The sequence below is a fragment of the Mercenaria mercenaria genome, chromosome 3 (genome assembly GCF_021730395.1).
Source record: "Mercenaria mercenaria strain notata chromosome 3, MADL_Memer_1, whole genome shotgun sequence".
NCBI classification, from domain to species: domain Eukaryota; kingdom Metazoa; phylum Mollusca; class Bivalvia; order Venerida; family Veneridae; genus Mercenaria; species Mercenaria mercenaria.
The window spans coordinates 31,602,296-31,625,950 of record NC_069363.1 but is presented as its reverse complement, the minus strand read 5'-3'; the positions used below and the strand labels follow the sequence as shown (position 1 = coordinate 31,625,950).

The 23,655-nt window shown below is 34.1% G+C and overlaps 1 protein-coding gene across 15 annotated transcripts in view; it reads right to left on the bottom strand.

Moving 5' to 3' along the window:
- Positions 1-600: 600 nt before the first annotated feature.
- LOC123525167 (KN motif and ankyrin repeat domain-containing protein 2-like) overlaps positions 601-23,655 on the bottom strand; it is a 76,240-nt gene continuing 53,185 nt past the window's right edge. For 7 of the 15 annotated variants that reach the window (XM_045303981.2, XM_045303984.2, XM_045303982.2 and 4 more), the window contains 8 exons: positions 23,174-23,191; positions 19,469-19,618; positions 18,702-18,914; positions 18,274-18,474; positions 17,205-17,303; positions 7,553-7,602; positions 5,897-5,946; positions 601-4,099 (listed from right to left, as the gene is read on the bottom strand). In XM_045303981.2, coding sequence (XP_045159916.2) covers positions 5,901-5,946; positions 7,553-7,602; positions 17,205-17,303; positions 18,274-18,474; positions 18,702-18,914; positions 19,469-19,618; positions 23,174-23,191 — 777 coding nt within the window. In that variant the 3' untranslated portion in view covers positions 601-4,099; positions 5,897-5,900. Of the gene's footprint in view, positions 4,100-5,896; positions 5,947-7,552; positions 7,603-16,145; positions 16,180-17,204; positions 17,304-18,273; positions 18,475-18,701; positions 18,915-19,468; positions 19,619-23,173; positions 23,192-23,655 lie in introns of all 15 variants that reach the window. The other 8 variants (XM_045303987.2, XM_045303995.2, XM_045303988.2 and 5 more) reach the window with 5 other exon arrangements.

Below are 23,655 nucleotides of genomic sequence, written 5' to 3'. Positions count from 1 at the left end.
CGTAGGTAAAAGGTCCTTAACTCTAACATCGGCCATAACTATTCATTCAAAGTGCCATCGGGGGCATGTGTCATCCTACGGAGACAGCTCTTGTTTTATGATGGACAGATATTCAAATAACCCGGCACATTCATCAGAACAGTCCATAACTTATGTATGCATGGTTGGATATTCAAACAATTTAACAGAACTTTCACCAAAAATAGACACGTCAGGTGGAAGATGGACTAAAATCCATTAGATCAAATAAAGTACATTATTGTCTTGCTAACATCTTTGCACATTGATGGATATTCAAATAACTTTGCATAACAAAATACAAGGTTTACTCTTATGTGACTTTACCGTTTCTCACAGGATACACAACGAAGAATCCGTGTCCTTTGGACACATTTCTAGTTTAATGTCAGCTTACCATAATACAAGATCCTAAGCTGTCCTTTGATGATTTCCCATACAGCAAGTGTACAAAGCCTAGGTAACTACATTTCCTTGCAGTCTTGCTTCATTTTTGTTGAGCCCGCTTGCGGTGAGCTCGACTTAGTCGCCACTCAATGTACGGACAGATGTTTTTTTTCAATACAACACAAGAAGTCTTGGTAAGGTTCACATTGTTTATTGTAACAATACATAATCAATGGTAAAATATGTGGACACATTACATGCCAGCAACATTCAATATAGCGGTGAAAAAATTAGAAGAAAAACCTTGTATTTGATGGTGCACAACTAAATATATGACTTTCTGTGTACTGCTGTTAAGAGCTTAACATTGTGACCAGCATCACAAGCTTCACATTTGAAAAATAGAACTTGGCAATGCATATGCATAAGCCAAAGGCACTTTCAGGAAAATAAAAATGTAGAGATGTATCACAACTTTTGAAATGATTTCACTAACCTTTCTATGTGTTCTAAACAGATGTGAACTTTTATGAAAAGCAGGTTATTAAAGTTTACCAGCTAGTAATTCAATACTGATTTATTATTCGTAAAGAGGAAAGCCTGGTAACCAAGTTCTGCTGATTATAGCCATACATAAAGCATTTGCTTTTATAATACCATACAACTGTAAAATGTAACTTTAAGCAAAAATGTGCGTTATACTATTATGAAATGATGTCTGGCTTATTTTTTCACAAAAAGGAGCATGTCATGACAGTTAAAGTTTATCTGACATATTGATGAACTAGAAAGTTGTGTTTCAAATAAACTTTCCATTATCTGGAAGCATTCATGCAAAGATTACATAAGTTGTTATATCAAAGATTTTCCATTTATTCAATTTTTGACTATCAAAATAGATTAACTTATATTAACATGTATAAAATTATCCAACAGAGAAAAAACCACATTTTAGAATATCTTAGCCAGCTAATGAAAAAGATGTCCTTACCAAAAGAAAGAAAGAAAGAAACAAACAACAGCCTTATTGTCAGAGGTAGGCTCATTCATACATTTTAAAAATAGTAAAATATGACATGGATATATGTTGCTAATGGGATATAAAATACAACAATGTACATGTACATTTAAAACAAAGTATATACACAACTAAAAGAACAAATCAGCACCACGAAAATGGCCATTCAAGCTGACCAAAACTTGTTCTACATGTTATTATAGATCTATAATTGTGCTTATTGCTAGATTTTCACACTGTATAAGAGATATCTCTGTAAAATATAAGACTTGCTTCAGTAATCAACTGTTTTTGCATAAAGGCACTACTAAATCTGCATCTATGGTCATACAACATATGTATACTGCAGCAACCTAATTTCTCAACTACTGTCTACTGCACACAGCATTTTATGATTCTACAATAAAACATAAAATTGAAAACTAGCAAATATGGGACTTTAAAAACTACAACTTTGGAACATTTAATTTCTATTTCATTTTCAAATTTCATTTGCATGTTTTGCAACAGTTTAAGACAGTTTCTTTCCAAAGACAAAAGTAACAACAAACAGAATCAGCAGTATATGTACAATTTTTCATTCCTATATAAAATGGACCTCTTATATTTGTATATACAATAAAATAAATAGCAAATAAATAATATCTTTTGGTATATTTGGTGCAAATCTTGCAGGAGCTTTACAGGATTACAGTATAAAAGTAACATGTATGTCTATAACCTTCAAGATACAAACAACTGGCAGAAAGATAAAAGCAGGAAGACAACATTAATGGCAGATTCAGGTCAAACAGCAGCCACAAAATTAAAACTCCTTTGATTTCTTTCCTTTATTTCTTCCTGTTTTATTGATAAATGTGATAAAATCATTATTTCTTGCTTAGAAAAACATGCATGAATATTTTCTCTTATTCTTCCAAATAGATCTTTACAAGTGTTATTACATAATAAATAAATGGACCATGTTTTTATTATTATTTTTTTTATTTGATAATTAACCAACTAAATTACATACCGAGGTCGGATGGTCAGATCCTTCATGTAAATTCAAATCAATTCACAGCTATATAGTTTCGGGTAGTTTTCTGAAGCAAGACTTTGTTCTATTAAATAACTACAGTTTCATTTATTCATTTAATCACGTAAAACAGTAGGGAATCTAATGTATCAGGGATCCATTTCTAGAAAAAGATACCTTTAATTACACCATACAGGCAAATGATTTTTGAGAAAAGATGACTTCAGAAACTGCCTTTAAGTCCACTGTACCTTAAAATTTACTCACTCCAGGAAATTTCAGACACAATAATGCCATGCCTCTGATTAAAGTTACTCATTTACTGTAACCATGGTGATAAAACTTCAAATGTGAACACATGAGAATATGATATGATCGAAGATGTATCATAATATAGTGTTATAAAGGTATTCTATGTATATGATATACAATATTCAGGTTAAACTACTGTGGATATATCAATTTTTACTATATATAATGAACATATGAGAACTCTACAGTTACACATAACAGTAATAGAGAGGTTTAGTGTATAGTAGGGTAACAATGTAACGCGAGTGTTACATGAAAGACAGCTGTCACAGTTCTATCAAAATACATGTACAGTTTTATCTTATTATTCAAAGTAAAATGTAATGAACAGTTAACAATTAAGATTCCACTGTAAAGCTGCACTCATATTCTGGCAAGAAAGGAAAACTCCTGAAATGTGTTAAACAAAAAATTAAGTTTTTCTAAACTCTACTATAAATGTGATCAAAGGCATTGTAAAATTCATATACACAACTTCACTGAAGGGATCTATTCATAAATCAATGAAAATTCTCGTCTCTAAAGTAACACATCAATTTTATTTTTCTCTAAAAAATTTAAAATGTAACTTTTCAACAAACAAATTTAACAATGGAATCATAAAATCATGTGGAATGTATTTAGAGTATAAAAAAATCTGTTAAGTTCAATTTTCAAAGGCACAACAAAAAAATTATAACAAAGTTACAAAAAAAGACATTTATAAAATTGTTCAATATGTGTTGTACAAAAAACAGCCCTAAAGTGAATTACTGTAAATGTAAGCACGATAACTGATGTCTGCATAAAGCCATATCTTGTACTGTGTGACACAATATTCAATATTAAAGTTGCACAACACAATTTAAAAAAAACTGTTACCGAAGATTCATTCAAGAATAGTTATCGAAACTGGAATGATTAAAGCTGAGTTTAGCTTAGAAAAGTATGGAAAATATTTTACCACAATACAGTGTATTCACGACAACCATCTTAGCTGTGTAAGTACCAGAATATATCTAAGATTAACAGATGTTGCTGACAACCTCTACAAAAATGTCGTAAGTCTAAATATTTTCTTGCAATCATGATTTTTGACAACTATGTTAACTACTGGTTCAAAACAGTAAGAATAAAAGATCTTTATTTTTCTGTAAAATTTCTACCAAATACGAAATTATTCTTTCTATATATCTATTATACTATAGTTTTCTTTAATAAATGAAGGTTGTTTGATACAGATCCAGATCTTCTTGACTAGCTGTCGTTCTAAAAGATGATGATTCTCAGGTAGATTACTGGCTTCACATTTAGGTGTTCTGACTTTACACGTAGGTGAAATACGGTACATGGCTCACGGTGTTTGACTGAAATCAAATAAATGCTTGAATTTATGCAATGACAAAGTAAGTCACAATGACAAAAGCCCTCTACGTCCTGTGAAATATTTGAAGAAATAATTAATCCTAAATGATGGACAAAATTATGGAACAGCCATAAAAGTATGACTGTAGGATCATGCACGACCTTTGAACTTTAGACTCCGAGCCATTGAACTATTTTCTTTTTCAAAAGAACAGAATAAAGACAATGCATATTAAATATGATATTTAAAATACAATGCCAACAACTACATACTGGTATGTCAATCAACATGCTTGTCTTCACTATTCAGTATACATGGATAGACTGAAGTTTGGTTTTACTTGGAATAACATCAAAGTATTAGACGGGAAGCAAGAACTTGCATATTGTGATTGAGATCAAAGGTGTTAAACATAGAGGAAATCTGACAAAATAGAAACATGTAATAGTGCTTTACCAGAGGAGAAATGAGTCAAACTTATAATGCAACAGTTCCTTGCTGGCAGGTCAACATGTAAATATTGAAAAAAATAGTACCTTGCTTGAGAAGGAACATGTAGATTATGAACATCAAGTACTTAACTAGAGTAGTTAGCTAGAAGGGGAACATTTGGACATTAAGTACATTATAAGCAGGAATATTATGACATTTAGGACTTTGCTAAGCAGGAATATTTTGACATTAATTGTTAGACAAAAAATAAGAAATGTAGAACCTTGCTAAAGGAGAAAATTGTAGAATGGGTAATGTAGAGCTTTACTGCAGGAGAAAATGGTAATGTAGAACACTACTACAGGAGAAGTGGGTAAAAAAGAAGCTTGCAAGAAGAGAAATGGGTCATGTAGAACTCTGCTCAAGTAAAAACAGGTAATGTAGCACCTTGCTGGAGGAGAATTGGGAAATAAATGAGGAGAAATTGGTAGCAAAGAAACTTGCTTGAGGAAAAATGGGTAATATGCTACAGGGCAAAGGGTTAATGAAGAACCATGCTAGAGGATAAATTTGCTAGAGAAGAAATGGAAAACAAAGAAACTTGCCAGGATTTTCTAAGTCCATATGGGGGCATAATTTGGCCAAAATACATGTCAGAGTTTTGGGACTTGATCCCATGAGGTTTTTACTGGCTTAGAAAAAAAAGAAAAAAACTTTCAAATCTGTATGCCTTTAAGTAATAGCTTTATGTACTTGCATGCTAAACTTTAACCAGGATTTTGTAAGTCCAAAAGGGGGCATAATTTGGCCAAAATGCATGTCAGAGTTATGGAACTTGATGCTACTACCTATTTTAATAACACTGAAGACAAATGTTAAGTTTCAGTTCAATATCTGCACTAGTTTTGGAGAGGGTATAAACTCACATGCAAAACTTCAACCAGGTTTTTCTAAGTCCAAAAGGGGGCATAATTTCCCCAAAATACATGTCAGAGTTATGGGACTTGATCCTGTGAGGTTGGTTATTGACATAGAAAAAGAAAAAATATGTTTCAAAGCTATACATCTTTAAATAATAGCTATATGTTCTTGCATGCAAAACTTTAACCAAGGTGTGGCGCCCAAATAGATGCCGTGGCAAGTTCAATAGCTTAGACTATTCTTTGAATACTCGAGCTAAAAATAGGAGAAATGCATAATGAAGAAACCTGCTAGAGGACAAACTGGTTACAAAGAAACTTGAATGAGGAAAAATGGGTAACATTCTTGAGGAAAAATTGGTAATAAAGAACCACACTTGAGGAGAAACGGATAACACAGAACCTTGTTTGAGAAGAACCATGAAAGCTTGCAATAAATATAATACCTTGCTAGAGGAGAGGATCCTGAAGTTTTCCTTGACTTCCGACCTGGGGCCTGTAGGGTATATAATACATTGTTACAACATGAAACATGCAAACAAGCTTGCATTAACTCACTATTTAAATGAGCCGTGCTATGAGAAAACCAACATAATGGGTTTGCGACCAGCATGGATCCAGACCAGCCTGCGCATCCGCGCAATCTGGTCAGGATCCATGCTGTTCGCTAACAGTTTCTCCAATTCCAGTAGGCTTTAAAAGCGAACAGCATGGAGCCTGACCAGACTGCGCAGATGCGCAGGCTGGTCTGGATCCATGCTGGTCGCAAACCCACTATGTTGGTTTTCTCATAGCACGGCTCAAATTATGTAAAAAAAAAAACTACAAGCAAATCAATTAATTTCTAAATTATTTGTTCTATAACTTTATCTTACTATAAGTATTACATAATTGCATATATACTGTAAACTTTATGTTTTCATAATGTAATGCATGCAATTATAATTTCTGATTCCTGTATTCTTTATAACATAATTTGTTTACTGTTTATTATTGGGTTAGGCAGGAAATTATAAAGCTGGTTAAGTATGCTTGGGAAACCTAAGCATTCAACTATTATAATATTGCTTAATGAAATATCTTTTCTTTATATCATTTCACCCAGTTCACAACTATACTTAACAAAATGTGTTCCCTATAACATTTAGGCAAATCAATGCTTGAAAAAAGTGAAATATTAAAAACAAACACAAACTGCAAAGTGATGCAAAAATCAACAAAAAAACCTTTAACTGATATAAGAAAAACCGAAAACGGTATAATAAAAGTTGCAATATCTGGACAAATACAACATAATTATGGCCTCGTGTTTTGTGTACAGATGTGTTGTTCTGTATATCTCACTGCTGGGGACAATAATGCTTCCTGCAGCATTGGGAAAATAATTCACACTATTTCCTATTTGGAAGATAAACAAACTTTACACTATTTCCTTTTTAAGTTTGAAGATGGATAACTAAGAGATTTGGAGAAAACCCTCAACAAATATGTGACATTTCTTTACATCAAATCCCCAAGTTTAAAGAACTGAACATTACCACAATACTGGGTTATAAGACTGAAGTTTGAAGGTAAGACTTAGCCATTATGACAATGACTAAATTGAAGATTATGCTGAAAAACGACAAATCAGACAGTCCCATCCAGTTCAGGACATTTCATTTTTATTACAATTGTAACACTACTTAATGTAAAACATTTGTTAAGAGCCTTCCAGCACCCCCTTTGCCCCAAAATATACACCCACCATACCCACCCTCCCCATACCTGCCCAATTTCAAACTGCTGACCAATACATGAAGAGTTACAATCACAGAGAGTAAAATCAAGACAAAACTTCTACTGTACATAAAAAGGTACTGCTTCATATTTCAAGACTTTATCATATAAAAAAGATGACATCTGTAGTTTGTTTCTGCTTCAAAGAACATAATGATTTCATTGAGTATTACAGTAATTTCATTCCTCATGTTCTTAATAATTTGACGTGATTTGATTTATAATAATTTTAAAGAGGAAATGGTGTGAACTATAACTGCGGGTCTGATTCTAGCTAATGCAAGGTGCTGCAACCAATCTTGCATCACAATTATACCACCAACCCATTTGACTTCCTGTGTTTTACTTTATAATGGTGTTTGGACAGCTTATGCTGAAAGTTTTAAACAATACAACATGTATAAATATGGATAGCTCTATCACATATTACACAAAAGAAGAATGAAAATGAAGAAACTTCCTTGATTAAACTGTCAGTTTATATCTTCATTTCATAAATAGTATATGTTTGATTATGAACAATACAAAATAAGAGAGAAAGATGCAGTAAATACAGAGAACATACATGTACATTCATATTATGTAAATTATACCAATTATATTAATCATAGCAATTAGGGTTCTGCAATAAACTCACTAGAAAAGCAATTATCAGTAATTATCTCGTAATCTGCTGACGGAATTAATCATTTTCTACAAATATCAGATTTTTATCACAGAAGCAATCTTTAATGTTGAATGTTGTTTGGTAAAAAATGACAAAATAACCGCTCTTATAAAATTTATCTGTATACACCATGAAAATCAACAGTCATCCCAGACTACTTGTAATTGAAAACAAAAATAACATGTAAGGTTAATTTCCTCCAGAAAGTGTAAAGTAATTTCTTTCATTCCAAGAATAAATTTACGTAATAGCAAAATCCACTGAGCACTACCCCAAACAACGTGTCTACTGTTTAAATTTGTTAAAGATAAAGGTTCATCAGAAAAAAATACTACAATACCCTCTCAGTTTATATCAAACAATGCTTTCCTTTCAAGTTTTTTATGTTTTCTTGTGTTCCTAGGAATCTAGCATACTCCATGCTCTAACAGACTAGCAACTTCCTTCATGCAGATCACTTTTACCAATTTAATACCAAGAGTTTGACTGAGATTGTAATTAATTCTTATTATTTTATTAAGAAATAATAATGTTTATTTTGGCGCATCAAGCTTGGTGTGTATCCAAGGTTACCAATCTAAGTTTGGTATTTGGATACACTCGGCTTTTTCCGTACCAGTAATCATTAGTGTGTGACCACTGGTCATTCGATTGTCGGCACGTGTACAACCAACAGAAAATGTAATGGTTTCAAAATATATCTGCCAACATCGTAATTTTGCTTCAAGTATAATGTTCAGCTTGGTCTGGCATTTGTACAAAACGCTTTAAATTATCGTGAAACTGGATACTGGAGGCGGAAACGAGGATTTCAAAGGTAATTTCAACCTCGCAAATTTGGTTTGTTCTTACTCGTAAAATCACAATTGAGGTTCTGAAAATGGCATGGCACCAAGAAATAACATCGTTAACATTATCGAAGCTGTATAAAACATACATTTGGTGTAAAGGTTCAGTGTGACTTTTCGGTAAACTTTGGAAATTGATGATGAACGTCGTTTCGTATTTTTCAGGGGACTTATTTTCTCGGGGGTCGTAAGCAATTTATTACATTGGTGACACATTCATTCAGTAGAGTTATTCTACATGCAACAATTTAGACAAAATGCATACTCTTAAATGTAAATGTCCGTGCCCGAGAAAGTATACTAAGTTGTCGTTCAAGTCGAGTTGTCCGAATATGTCTATCCGAAAACGTGCATGTCAGATAAACACGCGAAGTCTCGTTGGTAAATGCCTGTTGGAAAAATGTAAATTATTGTTCTTAGGAGTGATAGGCATGGGTTATATCATTAGATAAGTATGTTATTATCTATCTAAAGTAAATGTAGTATCGATTAAAAGTTGTTTTGGCTCAACAATTGTTGTTCACTGCAGTGTATTACAAAAACCACAGCCACAGGAAAGAATAACTCGCACACGCTTGTTATATACAAGCCAAGATATAACCTAAATATTTTAACATGGTTTAAATTTAATACACTAACTTAACAGTGTAATTGCCAGGCAAGTATGGATTTAAATTTCATTTAAGTAATTGTTAGTGGTATACTCTTTCTGGAGGCAGAAAGAATGTTAATATGTATATACAGTATATTAAAGTAACAAACAGTTGTGATTGTTGATATAAATGTCGCCAATCACAGTTCTCTGCCTAAGGTCAGAAGGTACAACAAATGTCAACATTGAAGTTTCTAATTTACTGTATGGCATTTTAATTTATTAGACATCCTGCATATCCTAGGCCTTTAGTAAAATCCATGTGATAGAGAATTTAACGGCTTATACTAATAATTAATTTCATATGAGCCACGTCATGCTAAAAGGGACATTATAGTATTTTGATGACACTTCTACATTATTGCATACTTGATAAGTACATGCATTTCTTTACATAAAATAGGAATTTCAGATGTCAAATCATATAGGGGAGATCGAGATTGTAATGTAGCACAAGTCATCAATAGATCGCAATATCTTATTTAGGAATATAGAATGCGATGATGCTTTGATCGTTATTTGTTCCGTGACATAAACATGGAGGAGCAAGCATTTTGAAGGAGTGTTCAATTAAAAGTTTTTGAAAAGATTAGAGAAGATTAAAAAAAAAAAAAAAATGGTTTTACGAAGTACTTGTCTGAAATGAGGCACCATAATATTGCATGAATTCGCTCAAATTTAAAAAGGCCCACCGCCATGCTGAAACGTCCAAGTGACGTCATTTATATAAAACAACATCAATTATATTAGGGACCTTTTTAGCTTGACACAGCTCATATAATTTAATTTTGTATGTGTTAATTTAATGCTGTAGATAAATTTTATTTGAAGTCATGAATTGTACACTTAAATCATTGTAATCGGTCTTTAGGAAGTAGGGATGGTAGTTGCATACACGCAGTAATTATGTCTGCATTAATAGATATTTAGCATGATACTTGTTTCTTATGTTTCTTTGGTAGATATTTTAGAGCTACAGTGCATATACCGGGTAATATTATGACTGCCAAGTTGGATGGCATGGTTTTAAACTTTAATGAAGTAGCTGCCCTGGTCAATTTTCATATTTATAAATAAAAGCAGGAAGAAGCTGAAATGTTTTGCACAGTGAAGTTTGAAAAGACTTTCCAAATTGTTTGTCATGTTACAAATTAGCTTAATATACATGTAGCTGCAATTCATGTAAACGGGATAATAAAGTATTAATTAACAAATTTGCTTACTGAGGAAACAAACTCTTCATGACCGCACATAAAAGCACTGGAAATGGGTTGCCCTTGATTGGACAGAAAAGTGGGATAACATTAATTATGGTTGCATATATTCCAGCTGAAATATTTAAAAAAAAAAAAAAGTTTTCATTCAGAAAGGTATGTTAAATTGGCAAACTATGTTTGGCTTTAAAACAGTTGCATTAAGGTAATAAACCCTATATGGGAATAAGTCGGCTGCAGCTTAAATAATGAGATATAATTTTTGAAAAAAGGTAAGCTTTAAGGGAGATGGAGGAAACCAGAAAATTTATTAATCTAATGTTGCAAACATATAAAATCTCAATCTGTGTACCAATTTAAATATTCGAAAAATGATTAAAATCATATTCTTGACAAGGGTAAATAGTCCCAAAACAGATCAGACCAGTAGTTCGGGAAACCAATTTTAGCATTTAATATACATATTTTGGTCAGCAATAATCATTCTAGTCTACAAATAATAATATTTGTTAGCATAAACAAGAGTAAGGCTCGAAATGCTAATGTTTTAAGTGTGGCAATCATGTGAGTTTTCATGACAAATTCTGTAAATGTTTTCGATATTTTCAATTTGTCTTTTACGCTATGAGTCCGTAATTGTTTATAATAATAAAAAAAACAAAAAAAAAAAAAAAAAAAAAAACAAAAAAAAAAACAACAGACCTTCCATATTTCAGTTGTGTTAGAAAAATAAATAAATGAATTAATAGGGCAACGATTGTAATATAGCATAGTAGTGACAGGTCAGATCTTGAAGCCTGCATTATGGTTTTACTATTGAAACACAAACTGTTTCACCATCAATGGTAAATATATAAAATGGATTTGACTAAAGAGCATTAATTAACAGGAATTATTGAATCATTGCCTTCCTTAAATTTTAACTGTTTGCATGAAAAAGGACCAGTAACAGAAAATTACAACAGAAATGGAGCGCAAGAAATATTCAAGGCCTAATTTGTGCAGTAGACAATTTATATTTTCAGTCAGTACATCCATAATGTATCATTGTAAAAAAAAAAAAAAAAAAAGGTATAATGAGATATATACAGTTAGTACAGGTTCAAGTAAATGGGCAACATAACTGACTTCACCCTAATGGCAGGTTCAAGTAAATGGGCAAAATAACTAACTTTACCCTAACAGTAAAAAACCTGATAATCTGATAATGTGCGGTAAAAGATGTAATAGTCATCGTCGTATGAAATACACTGTATATTAGTATGTCTGGAAGACAAGTCGTCAAGGACTACAGGTTTCTAAGACAACTTAAATTAGGCTTGTAGTAGAGGTCATTAGAATTTTGGGGGAATAAATTTTTCAAATTTATTGTGGCGGAAAATTCTATGACTGGGCGAGCAGGCAGGCGCATGTTCTTGTGGGATAAGTCAGAGTTAATGATACAATCTTTTGATGGTTGTTTGTTGTTGTTATAGTGATGTATTCCACTAGGTCGGTTGACAGTATATCGAACCATTGGTTGCTTGTCTGTTGTTAAAGTGATGCTAACCGCTAGCTCTGTTAACACTTTAGTGTGTTAACCGCTAGGTCAGTTAAATTGTGTTAACCGCTAGGTCGGTTAAAGTGTGTTAACCGCTAGGTCGGTTTAAAGTGTGTTAACAGCTAGGTCGGTCAAAGTGTGTTAACCGCTAAGTCGGTTAAAGTCTGTTAACCGCTATGTCGATTTAAAGTCTGTTAACCGCTAGGTCGTCTGTTAACAGCTAGGTCAGTTTTCAGTGTGTTACCGCTATGTTGGTTAGCGGATAGGTCCGTTTACAGTGTGAACTAGGTTTTGCCCATTACTACGTAGCGTAATTCCTAGTTTCACAAGCCCGCAGTCCGCAGTTGCTATTTAAGTCAATTTATTGATGAAAACATGCGCTTGCTTGCTCGTCAGTCAGTGGGCCAGATATCACGCGGCCTTTTCTGCCACTAATTTATACTACTGATAATTTGATATACAATATTGTTTGATATCTTTGGCATAACTTGTTTGTATAGAAGTGTTGACCTGGAATAAAGTGCTATTGCTTGTATGCTGATGTTAGTTATTGCCTTGAGAAGTCCTAAAATAATTCTTATTATTTTATTAAGAAATAATAATGTTTATTTTGGCGCATCAAGCTTGGTGTGTATCCAAGGTTACCAATCTAAGTTTGGTATTTGGATACACTCGGCTTTTTCCGTACCAGTAATCATTAGTGTGTGACCACTGGTCATTCGATTGTCGGCACGTGTACAACCAACAGAAAATGTAATGGTTTCAAAATCCCACCCACCACACCCATTTAGGTGCCATGCCGTTTAGGTGCCATGTTGTTAATGATACATGTCAGTGAATATCTAGTATGTCACCATTTGTTACTTATAATATATATATATAAAAAAGATGCAGAATTGATCTATTCTAAATGGTTCTGGATTACTGACGTTTGGCAGGTACATTTCTCTGTATAGATGGAGCATATATAGTCAAGTTGTTAAGTTTCACAGAGAACAGTTATACAGGTTTGCTTTTTGTGGTGTAGCTGGTACATGTATGGTGACATTTTTTGCTACTTACAATTTTATCCATGTGTTTTGTAGTATACTGCCGGTGGAGTTTTATATATTTGCAGGCTGTCGATGCAGTAAAGGGAGGAACATTGTGTACAGACAGTAAATAAAAATGAACAATATACTGAGCACAAATGGTATACCAAGCAAAAATGGAACAAGTACAAACAATATTTGAAGTCATAATGTGACATCAGTCGAACATGTATATATACATACAAGCCAGATTAACTAAGCGGCCCAGTCAAGTGGACTGTATAATTCGATTTTATCCAAGGCCTTCGTGGAATAGAAACCTGAATGTAATGAAGTTTAGAAAGGAGAATGACTTTTAACTATAAACAGCTACAAATGTTACAATAATGGTTTTAACATGAACATTTAAGTACCTTATGATGAGTCATTTGATCAGAAAGCAGGAAGATTCACAAACTCTGGAATATTTAAACTTGCGTACAAATTGGACTTGCTTTGTCTACTGGCCGGCCTTGTCACAGGCAAACAGTAATTCCTGCAACAAAACTAGGAGACATGCAAACCGGGAATCAGCTGCAGTGGCACACTTAGCAAGACATAAGCTTAGAATGTCATGACAGGACAGTGAATAAGATGAACAGTATTACAATAGCAAGTGGATAATTATAGATATACTCTCTTGTAGTTATATACATTACTTTAAGACAATTAAGTGTAATTAGTGCTTAAATACTTACAACACTAATACATAGAACAGAAAACACTAAATTTAAATATACGTAACAGAAACACTTAAGCCTGGAAGCACCTTTGTTCAAATGTAGTTTTATCAACAGACTGGGGCAAATTGAAACTAAAAAGCGGCCAGCTCCTTTAACATCGAAGAATATTATTCAATGGATGTCTCAGCAATAGCCTGAACAGGAACACAAAGTACTTTTTCAGCAGAGTGAAAGATATATTCCATGATTCATTTCAGAAATGTTCAGTTGCAGTGATACTTTTTGTTGTATGTAAATTAGCCATTGTTGTTTTTTACGTGTTGAAACTTGCATAAATAGTGCAATGAACTTGGATCGATATGAAATTTGAACAGTCATTGTTTTGTAAATACAATTGATGTACTTTTGTTGTTATATAAATTGTATAGTGATCCAGGTCATGTAATCCAACGCTTTCCCATACTTTTCTCTCAAAGAGTTTTTAGGGTTTTAGTGCGCGGATTACAAATAACACTTGTACATAATTTTACCAGGTTTAGTCTCTGTTCATTGCACTATTTACTGTTATGCCACAAAGAACTAAGTTGTTTATAATGCTTTTTTCTGATTCATGTCTTTCACTTCACCATCTATGTTATGTATCTAGGATGAATTTTTTACATCATGTTAGAGGACCATATGTTAGACGGGCTATAGCCAGTTATGTTATCCTTATCCTATTTTTAAAAAGGAAAGTTACTATTTGAATATGAAATCAATCTCATATTTACTCTTTTTGTGGAAAAATACATTATGAAGTTTCTGTTCAGTTATATGATTGGAAACATTTCTTATGATTCTGTCGTTGCCTCTGAATGTACAGTATTTAGTAGAAAACGAAAACATATAAATGCAATGATTTAATAACCTATTATATACTTTAATTTATAGGATTTTGTCGCGTTGATGAGGATCTCCAACTGACATCGAGTAAGCATGTGTATTAACATCACATATCCAATTCAAGTCTAAATTTATTTCAGTGATATGTGAAATCTTGTAGATTTAAGCTTACTATACTACGGGTGACTATGGTCGCAATGCTCCTTGTCTTTGGTAACTTGGGTGGCTGTGGTCACAATCTCCTTAGGTAGTTTAGGTTTTTCGTCTACATGCTGAATTTGCCCGAGTTACATTAAATTTGTCTAAATCAGTTTAATATTTGAGTGAATAAGGCAGTTTTTGCAGTGATAATTGAGATCTTGTAGATTTCAACTTGCTATACTATGGGTGACTAAGGTCACAATGCTCCTTAGGTAGTTTGGGTTATCATCTACACACTTAATTTATCCTAACTGCTTTTGCCTATATCCAATAAACATTTTAGTTAATGTGTTATTCTCATAATATAACTAAACGGGGATAATGTTTCAACACACTGGTTGGTTCCCTGTAGCAGTAGTGATGTAAGCTACTAGGGCTGTTGAAAGTGTAACAACTGTTTTTACAGTTGTATGTTGTTGTTATAGTGATGTATTCCACTAGGTCGGTTGACAGTATATCGAACCATTGGTTGCTTGTCTGTTGTTAAAGTGATGCTAACCGCTAGCTCTGTTAACACTTTAGTGTGTTAACCGCTAGGTCAGTTAAATTGTGTTAACCGCTAGGTCGGTTAAAGTGTGTTAACCGCTAGGTCGGTTTAAAGTGTGTTAACAGCTAGGTCGGTCAAAGTGTGTTAACCGCTAAGTCGGTTAAAGTCTGTTAACCGCTATGTCGATTTAAAGTCTGTTAACCGCTAGGTCGTCTGTTAACAGCTAGGTCAGTTTTCAGTGTGTTACCGCTATGTTGGTTAGCGGATAGGTCCGTTTACAGTGTGAACTAGGTTTTGCCCATTACTACGTAGCGTAATTCCTAGTTTCACAAGCCCGCAGTCCGCAGTTGCTATTTAAGTCAATTTATTGATGAAAACATGCGCTTGCTTGCTCGTCAGTCAGTGGGCCAGATATCACGCGGCCTTTTCTGCCACTAATTTATACTACTGATAATTTGATATACAATATTGTTTGATATCTTTGGCATAACTTGTTTGTATAGAAGTGTTGACCTGGAATAAAGTGCTATTGCTTGTATGCTGATGTTAGTTATTGCCTTGAGAAGTCCTAAAATAAACACTGATTATACGATGTTTACATGTAGCAATTAACAGGCATATAATTTTATGAGATTTTTTTATGATAATGTTTAATATAATTCATAACAAAACCTGTTTTGTGTCTGTTTCAAAACATTGTAGAGTGCTGCAAAAACATCTTTAATTAACAATTTTAAACCAAAATGTCCTAAATAGAAGATAAAACTAAGATTCAAATGATATACAGATATACACAGTTAAGACTAACTTGCACATGTGTATCGATGAACAATTCCATAATCGAGAAAAACATCAATGTCAAATTTATAGATTTTAATTGATCTTGAGTCAGATGATTTAAAAACCAAGAACAATAGTCCAACAGAAAATGTCATACTCAAGTTGGGCAACTGCCCATACACCACTCCACACAGAAATAGGGTTACGTGTTTATGTTTTAACATACACAGAGGCAGAGCATGTGTACATGAAATAACAAATAGACACAAATACACTTGCAATAGGAGCAAAGCATGGCACTGCCTTGAATCGGACAGCAGCAAAACCATCACTGGGGAGTTTCATAGTTTACTGGTGCTAAACCACACTGTTTAAGCCCTACCATGTTCCTATATTCCTATATTACAAGACAGTGTAAATAAAATTACTCCCCGCCGCATGAATTCCTTACACAGGTAACAGTATGGTATGACAGCATTATACCACAGAAACACAATATGCATAAATCAAAACCCATGGAATCATAAGTGTCTGTACTCAATGACTTTGCAGAAGCCACAACACCAAGAGCAACACCATAAGGGCACATCAAAACTGGACTGGAAATAAATATCAAACCAGTCCATCCCTTGAGGGTTAATAGCAAATTTCTTAAAACAATATAGTAATTTCTTGTGTGCTAACTTTGAAAATGATAAAAATAATCGCGTCCCAAACTGATTCAAATCGTCTTGACTACTTTTTCAAGCTTGAAGCTTAATTCAGGTCACAAAACTCAGTGTCATAACTTCAAATTAACATGTATTACTGAAATGACTGTTTAGTATACAGTGTGATCCCTTACGTTTAATCTGTGCTAGGTTAAATGCTACAATACTTTAAATATGGCTGAAATTAAAGTTAGCTTTGATCTGTATCAAAACAGAAACATTTTATATTTATTCAACTTACAGGCGAATGTCCTGGGCCAAAATTGACATGGGCATAGAGGAGAACTCCAGCATCCTTGTGTCCTGCATCCATTGCTATAGAAAGGGCAGTGCTGCCGTCCTATATCATACAACAATAGACAGGCTACATACAACATCAAAACACAGCATATACATTAACAGCTAGTCTGTGAACGCTGATGTCACGTATGTTTTTCAAAATTAAACGACTAAACAATTATTAGTATACATGTGTGCCATTCACAAATTTACGACATGCAAATTTTTTTTTGGTGAACATAGGACTCTGCTTCACTTCCTGTCTGTTTAACTGCCTTTATCAATAAAAACATACTGTGAACTGAACACATAATTTCAGGGATAGGGACATAAATATACCCCAACAATTAAAAAACACTACTTTACAGGTATATACAATTGCATCAGAAATTGTCATTCACACCTAACTGATATATATGCTGTGCAAATAACAAAATAAATGCATCTACTGTAAGTAATTATAAATGCTAAAAAATCAGGCATTTACAAAGTTTTAAGTTTATACAACAAAATGATACATCAAATGCAAAAATAAAATGCTACCAAACAAATAGAAAGATGCAAATTAAAAACAAAACAAAGGTTTCTAGAGACGAAATGCAGAGAAGCATAATCCACATTTATTCAACTGACTAAATCCCTTGAAGTGACAATTCTAATTCATCATAAACACATAAAACAGGTGACCCCCTCCCCTTACAGTAACTGTCTTTTTTTCAGGTGATATCTCTGTGAATTAAGGCCTTTTCAAAAAAATCCCTATATGCAGTACAGATCATGCCATTTCAAGTGAACACTTGAAACAATTCTATCAGATAAAAATGAAAAGTTCAACATACAAGATTTCCGAGTCATAAATATGGATAGACATGCAAATGAAAGGGTAAATGTGTAATCCCAATTTCAAGAGGCATAAAAATGCAGGACTCAATTCTGATGAAAAAGACTGAATCAGAACTGTCCAATAGGGAGAAGGCAATCAAAAATGTGTTGTTTCTTTCAAGACATGCAATGAAGAAGACAAGGCTTACATTATCTGAAATAGATGCATCACAACCAGGTGTGTTGAGCAGCATTTTGACGATCTCCGTGTGACCATGTTCCGCCGCACACATCAATGCCGTGGAGCCTTCATCATCCTGGATGTTTGTATCAGCACCGGTATCCAGTAACATTTTCACCATCTCAGTACGTCCCTGTCGTACTGCAAACATCAGTGCTGTCTGACCATCCTTGTAACATAATATATATCAAACTGTAATTACGTACTTAACAATTCACAAAAACTATGTTGGCAAATCTTCACTGGAAAGAAAGTGAAATTCTAATTGACTGATGATATTTTTTCTTTATTTTGTTAACCCAAACCACTAAAGAATATCAGTACTGTTGCAGACATATTGATAAGACTAAGACAGGAGTGTTACCTTAGCAGCAACAGACATAACAGGAATGTTACCTTGGAAGCTTTCGTGTTAACATTTCCCATCGAGAAGAGTCTCTGAACCACTTCCTCCTGTCTCTGTGTCTGTACACTAGCTAGCGTTGCCATGATAACCGCTGTGTACCCTGCCTTGTTCATCTTGTTAAGGTCACAAACACCGGTGTCCAGCAGTAAGCTCACAATATCAAAGTTACAGTTAGATACTGCATAGTGGATAGCTGTATTTCCCTGAAGTCAAACCACACACTCTTTCAACATAATTTGTTTACAGTTATATTAAGTGATTTCCTAAGGGAAGGGCAAAAAGCAATCTCTTGACATAACTGGTCTCTCAATACAACATAACTGTTTCTTTAACAACACAAAAAGGAACTGAAGTGTGATCTCTTAATGCAAGTGGATTCTTAACTCTTAGCCTGCTGGCGGCGATTGGTTTTGCCTTTGCGACCAGTGCAGACCAAGATCAGCCTGCACATCCGTGCAGTCTGATCATGGTCTGCTCTGTTCGCTGTTCAGTCAGTAAATTTTCAGCAAACACCCCTTCAAATAATAAGTGGCATTGACCAAATTGAATGATGGACCAGTTCATTATAGAAATATAGCAGGGTAAGGGTTAATAGACATGATCTCTCAAGCAAGTTTGTATCTGTTGTTGTGTAATTCTATGCCATCCGTATTGTTTCAAGTGGTGATGTTGCTCAATTTTCTTAGAATTACAGCAACCATTGTACTATATCCTTGAAAACTCTATGATTAATTCAACTAATACTGCATACACTTACATTTGAATCTTGCATGTTCACTATATACTCCAGGAGTCGTTTGGAGATTTCGTTGAAGCAAGACAGATAGTCTTCATTCTGGTGGGCGTCGGCTAGCTTCGACGAGGAGACCTTAAACCACTCCTTCTGTATAATGTCTAGGCTGTTATTCTGCAAATAATTCCACCATTTTGTTATTTCCTCCCAATCCAATCTACATACTAATCACTATGCATGCTTTCTAAACTTAAAACCAACAATCCTAATCTACAAAGTGACTGGTACCCCTAGTGTGGCTAAAATGACTGGTACTCTTTTTCTGTGAGAAACAGTGATTTATACGGTGACAGGCAGGGCTTCGGAAATTTGCCGGTTTGTCGGTTTTGGACCGATTTTCGACTTTTCAGACCGATTCGTGAAGTGAAAAAACGAAAAAAATTGGTCCCATAAAAATGGAGAAAAGTATAAATTTCGGTCTGATATCTCAATACACGACCACCTGCCAAGTAGGAAATTGTTGGTCGCACCCTCAGATAATCAATAAACGTGTCAATCGGTCTGATTGTCACTTTGATAATCGGTCCGTAATTAGCACATGACGCAATCAGCGCTCGCGCGGCACATCCTTTAATGTTTGCAGACAGCCGACTGCAATGTATTAAACATTTTTGACTGGTTTCCAAATGTTTCTGACTGGATCCAAATCATTTCAAAGGGGATCCACTTTTTTTATTTAGAATCCGACGGATGGTTTACTTCAAAAGGTTATGTCTGATCACGGGTAAAAAACAAATGGTCACTGCATTTAATCATGTACATTATAGGTCTTTGATTTAAAGAGACATCACACGGAAAACCGATAAAAATATTTTCTATAATTACTTGATTTGTAAAAAATTACATGATTCATTTGTTGGGGCTCCAGTTGAAACAAGTGCAGAAAGACATCTTTGAACTCCTTTGTACAAAAAAGAAAAAGAAAAAAAAATGGACCGGCAAACATGAATGATAAAGAAAACCGGAGTGGCGCTGTTTATCAAATTGGTCTTTTAGAAAAACGTTTCAAAATGAAATTTTGTTTTCATCAGAAGAGAACATATAACTTTATAAAATGTAGTTGCTTATTGAAGTACAACGTAAGTGAAATGAAATATCCGTGGCCAACCCGCATGACCTTTTGGTACTATACATGCGGGAAATTCGATCTCAGCGTTCACATAACGTACACATTCGGTCCGCGGCAGAGTATTCTTAAAATACTGAGGCTGTTTAGCAGAGAATATGTGTCGTGTAATTCACTTTGACGCATTGTATTTTATAGAATTCCGTCAAAGAATGCGGAAACATCACAAAGTATCTGCCGTGTATACTGTACCGAAGTCACGTGCGTTGGCTTTTAGACTAGTTACGTACACAGTGTCAATGCCGGCAATTTTATCCTTGCAGGAAAAACATTGAAATTTAAACAAAGTAACGATCACACATAACACTGAATAACTGTCTTCATTGTATGGTAACTCGCGGTGACCGGTAACTGTTTTAATGCATGACATGCTTATTTCTTTACTCTATCACGTTTTACAAAATATGTAATATTGGGAATGCAGTGGGTGGGGTAGTGCCGATGTCAGGATTTTCTTTTCGGACCGATTGAGTTATCAAAATTTCCGGAGCCCTGGTGACAGGTATACATAAAGCAGCTTACAATGACTGGTACTCCTTTGTTTGCAGTGATCTGCACCCAAATAGATTTGTTTGTTTTGGGTGTAATGCCCTTTTTCAACAGTATTTCAGTTATGTAATGGCAGGCAGTTATAACCTAACCAGTGTTCCTGGATTCTACACAAGTACAAACCTGTTCTCCGCAAGTAAATGCCAACTTCTCCACATGAATCAGAGGTGGAGGACGAAAGATTTCAAATCTTTTATCAAATGGTCATGGAGAACATATAACAGTCCGACTGAGGATCAAACTCAGGACCCCTCAACCTGTAGATCAGCGCTCTCCCTACTGAGCTAAGTGGGTGGGTTGCACAAATATAGAAGCTAAGTATTACTTCTATTCTTATATGTGGTTAATAGTGACTGTTATATGTAAGGTGGTACAACTTTGGTTGTAAACAGTGATTTGTACCCAAATGAAAGATAGATGAGTGTCAAAACCCCTATATATGACTAACAGTGACTGGTAATCCCTCACTACTTAAATGTGACTGCCACAAGCAAAACAAGCCTGCAACATGCATAGTTCAGCAGCAACTGTTATTGGAATGTTAATGTATTTTGAGTATATTCTGGGAGAAAATTGAAAGCAAGCTAAGAGGCTTTTCTGATCTTCAACTTTGACCACTACTATAAAATGTCTTAATGAAGAAAAAAAACAAAGAAAAAGAACCAATTTTTTTAAAACAATAAACAATATGAAAGGGAAATGTTAGTATCTTATAGAAGATCCTTAATTTGGCTGCAACAAACAGTTTAAAGCCTGTTAACTTTATACTGCATTTTATTCTATCTCGACAAAATGTTTCAGAATTTTACACAAGTCCCATTCCAGTTTCGTAAGGATATGAATATAAATGTACTGTAAAAACAGATATTTGCACTTTACTATGATTTTATAAATTTTAAAGAAAATGACTCTTTGTGAGAGGCATATTTAGGTCATCTTTTTACTAGTATAAGAATTAGTTACTTTAAAGCACTTCCATTTTCTGATTGTAAATACTTACAGACAAAACAAAGCATGCTTTGGCAATTTTGAAACTGTGAACATTATACTAGAGCAGACAAAGCTAAAATTAAAGTCATACAAATATTTCTGATTTTACAGTACTTTGCATATTTCTACACAAGTATTATTCGAATCTTGGAAGTTAATAATTTTGTCACAGTCTGATACATTTACATAATTTATAATTTTGGGTGTTTTACTTAATGTTTCCCTTGTACAAACACAGCAACCATAACTCCTCCCTCACACAGTGGCAACTTGTCACTCTGTTGCTATCATCAACTAACAAGAAAATTATATATCACTCAGGCTACTTCACAGAGTAACAAAATGCCACACTTGATGGGAGATTACATAGGTTGTGTCTCATGCAAAGCCAGTTCTGAAAGTGTCTGAATTCATCAAAATTTACAAGACAAATGCAGTTATAGTCAAAACAACCAATGGCATGGTCTCCTTTTAGAATGCTGAATCTATAGATTTTTTTTGTAATTATGGGTATTTTGCATCATTACACACGAGAATTCGTTTAAAATGCATTTGCAAAATGATGTACCACTAACCCATTCAGAAAACCCTAATTTGATTATGTAACCCTGACTGGAGGAAGATATCACACCCTACCAACAAAACTGTTCAAACCAAAATAAGGAAAACTTGGAAAGAAAATTGCAATTTCCACTTGGTCTTGATACACGATCTAAATCTAAGATTTAATCTGATTCACCTGAAAATATTTTCATCATCATCAATGGAGACCAGTGATATGCTTGTCTTCATTTTCTATCATACACTTTAAACACTCCATGTATTTATCAAACTCACTTTTATATTTCAGACCTTTGCTTATTCCTGCCATGAATTGAGGCAGTTTCAGAACTGAAGCCAAACACTGTGAAGTTTAAACCCAACAGATTATTACGAAGAATTGAAGGAGATGTTCTAGTAAATTTACTACCAGTCTGTAGGATATTACAAGACTTTACACATACCTTCTTTAACTTTTTATACTGCAAATAGAGTTTTTAAGACTTTGCATTATCAGGAATGTCTTTTTTACAATGTTTGTAACGCTGTATAGGCAAACATTTTAAGCGAGTGTGTAACGTTCAATGTACAGTGTCTTTCTTCTGGAGGGAATAATCATTCTTTTGGTATTTTTTAATACTACATGTACCTTTTGCAACAGCATTTCTGATATATACATTTAAAGCCAAACAATTTAAACAAAACTGCCAATTAATATTGAATTTTCGGCAAACAAAATTTAATAACTTCATCACTTCCAACAGATGTAGTGGACAATCCAATGACCAGACACAAAGTATTTGCTCAACTCAATACCAAGAACACTGGCCGTGGTTCAGGAAGGCCCAGGTTGGGAGTCAATCCAAACTGATAACCTTTCCATGTCAGATGCAGGCTTGAACTGACATGACAGTTTGACTCGGTGCTGTGAAGCTGTTTTCAGGCA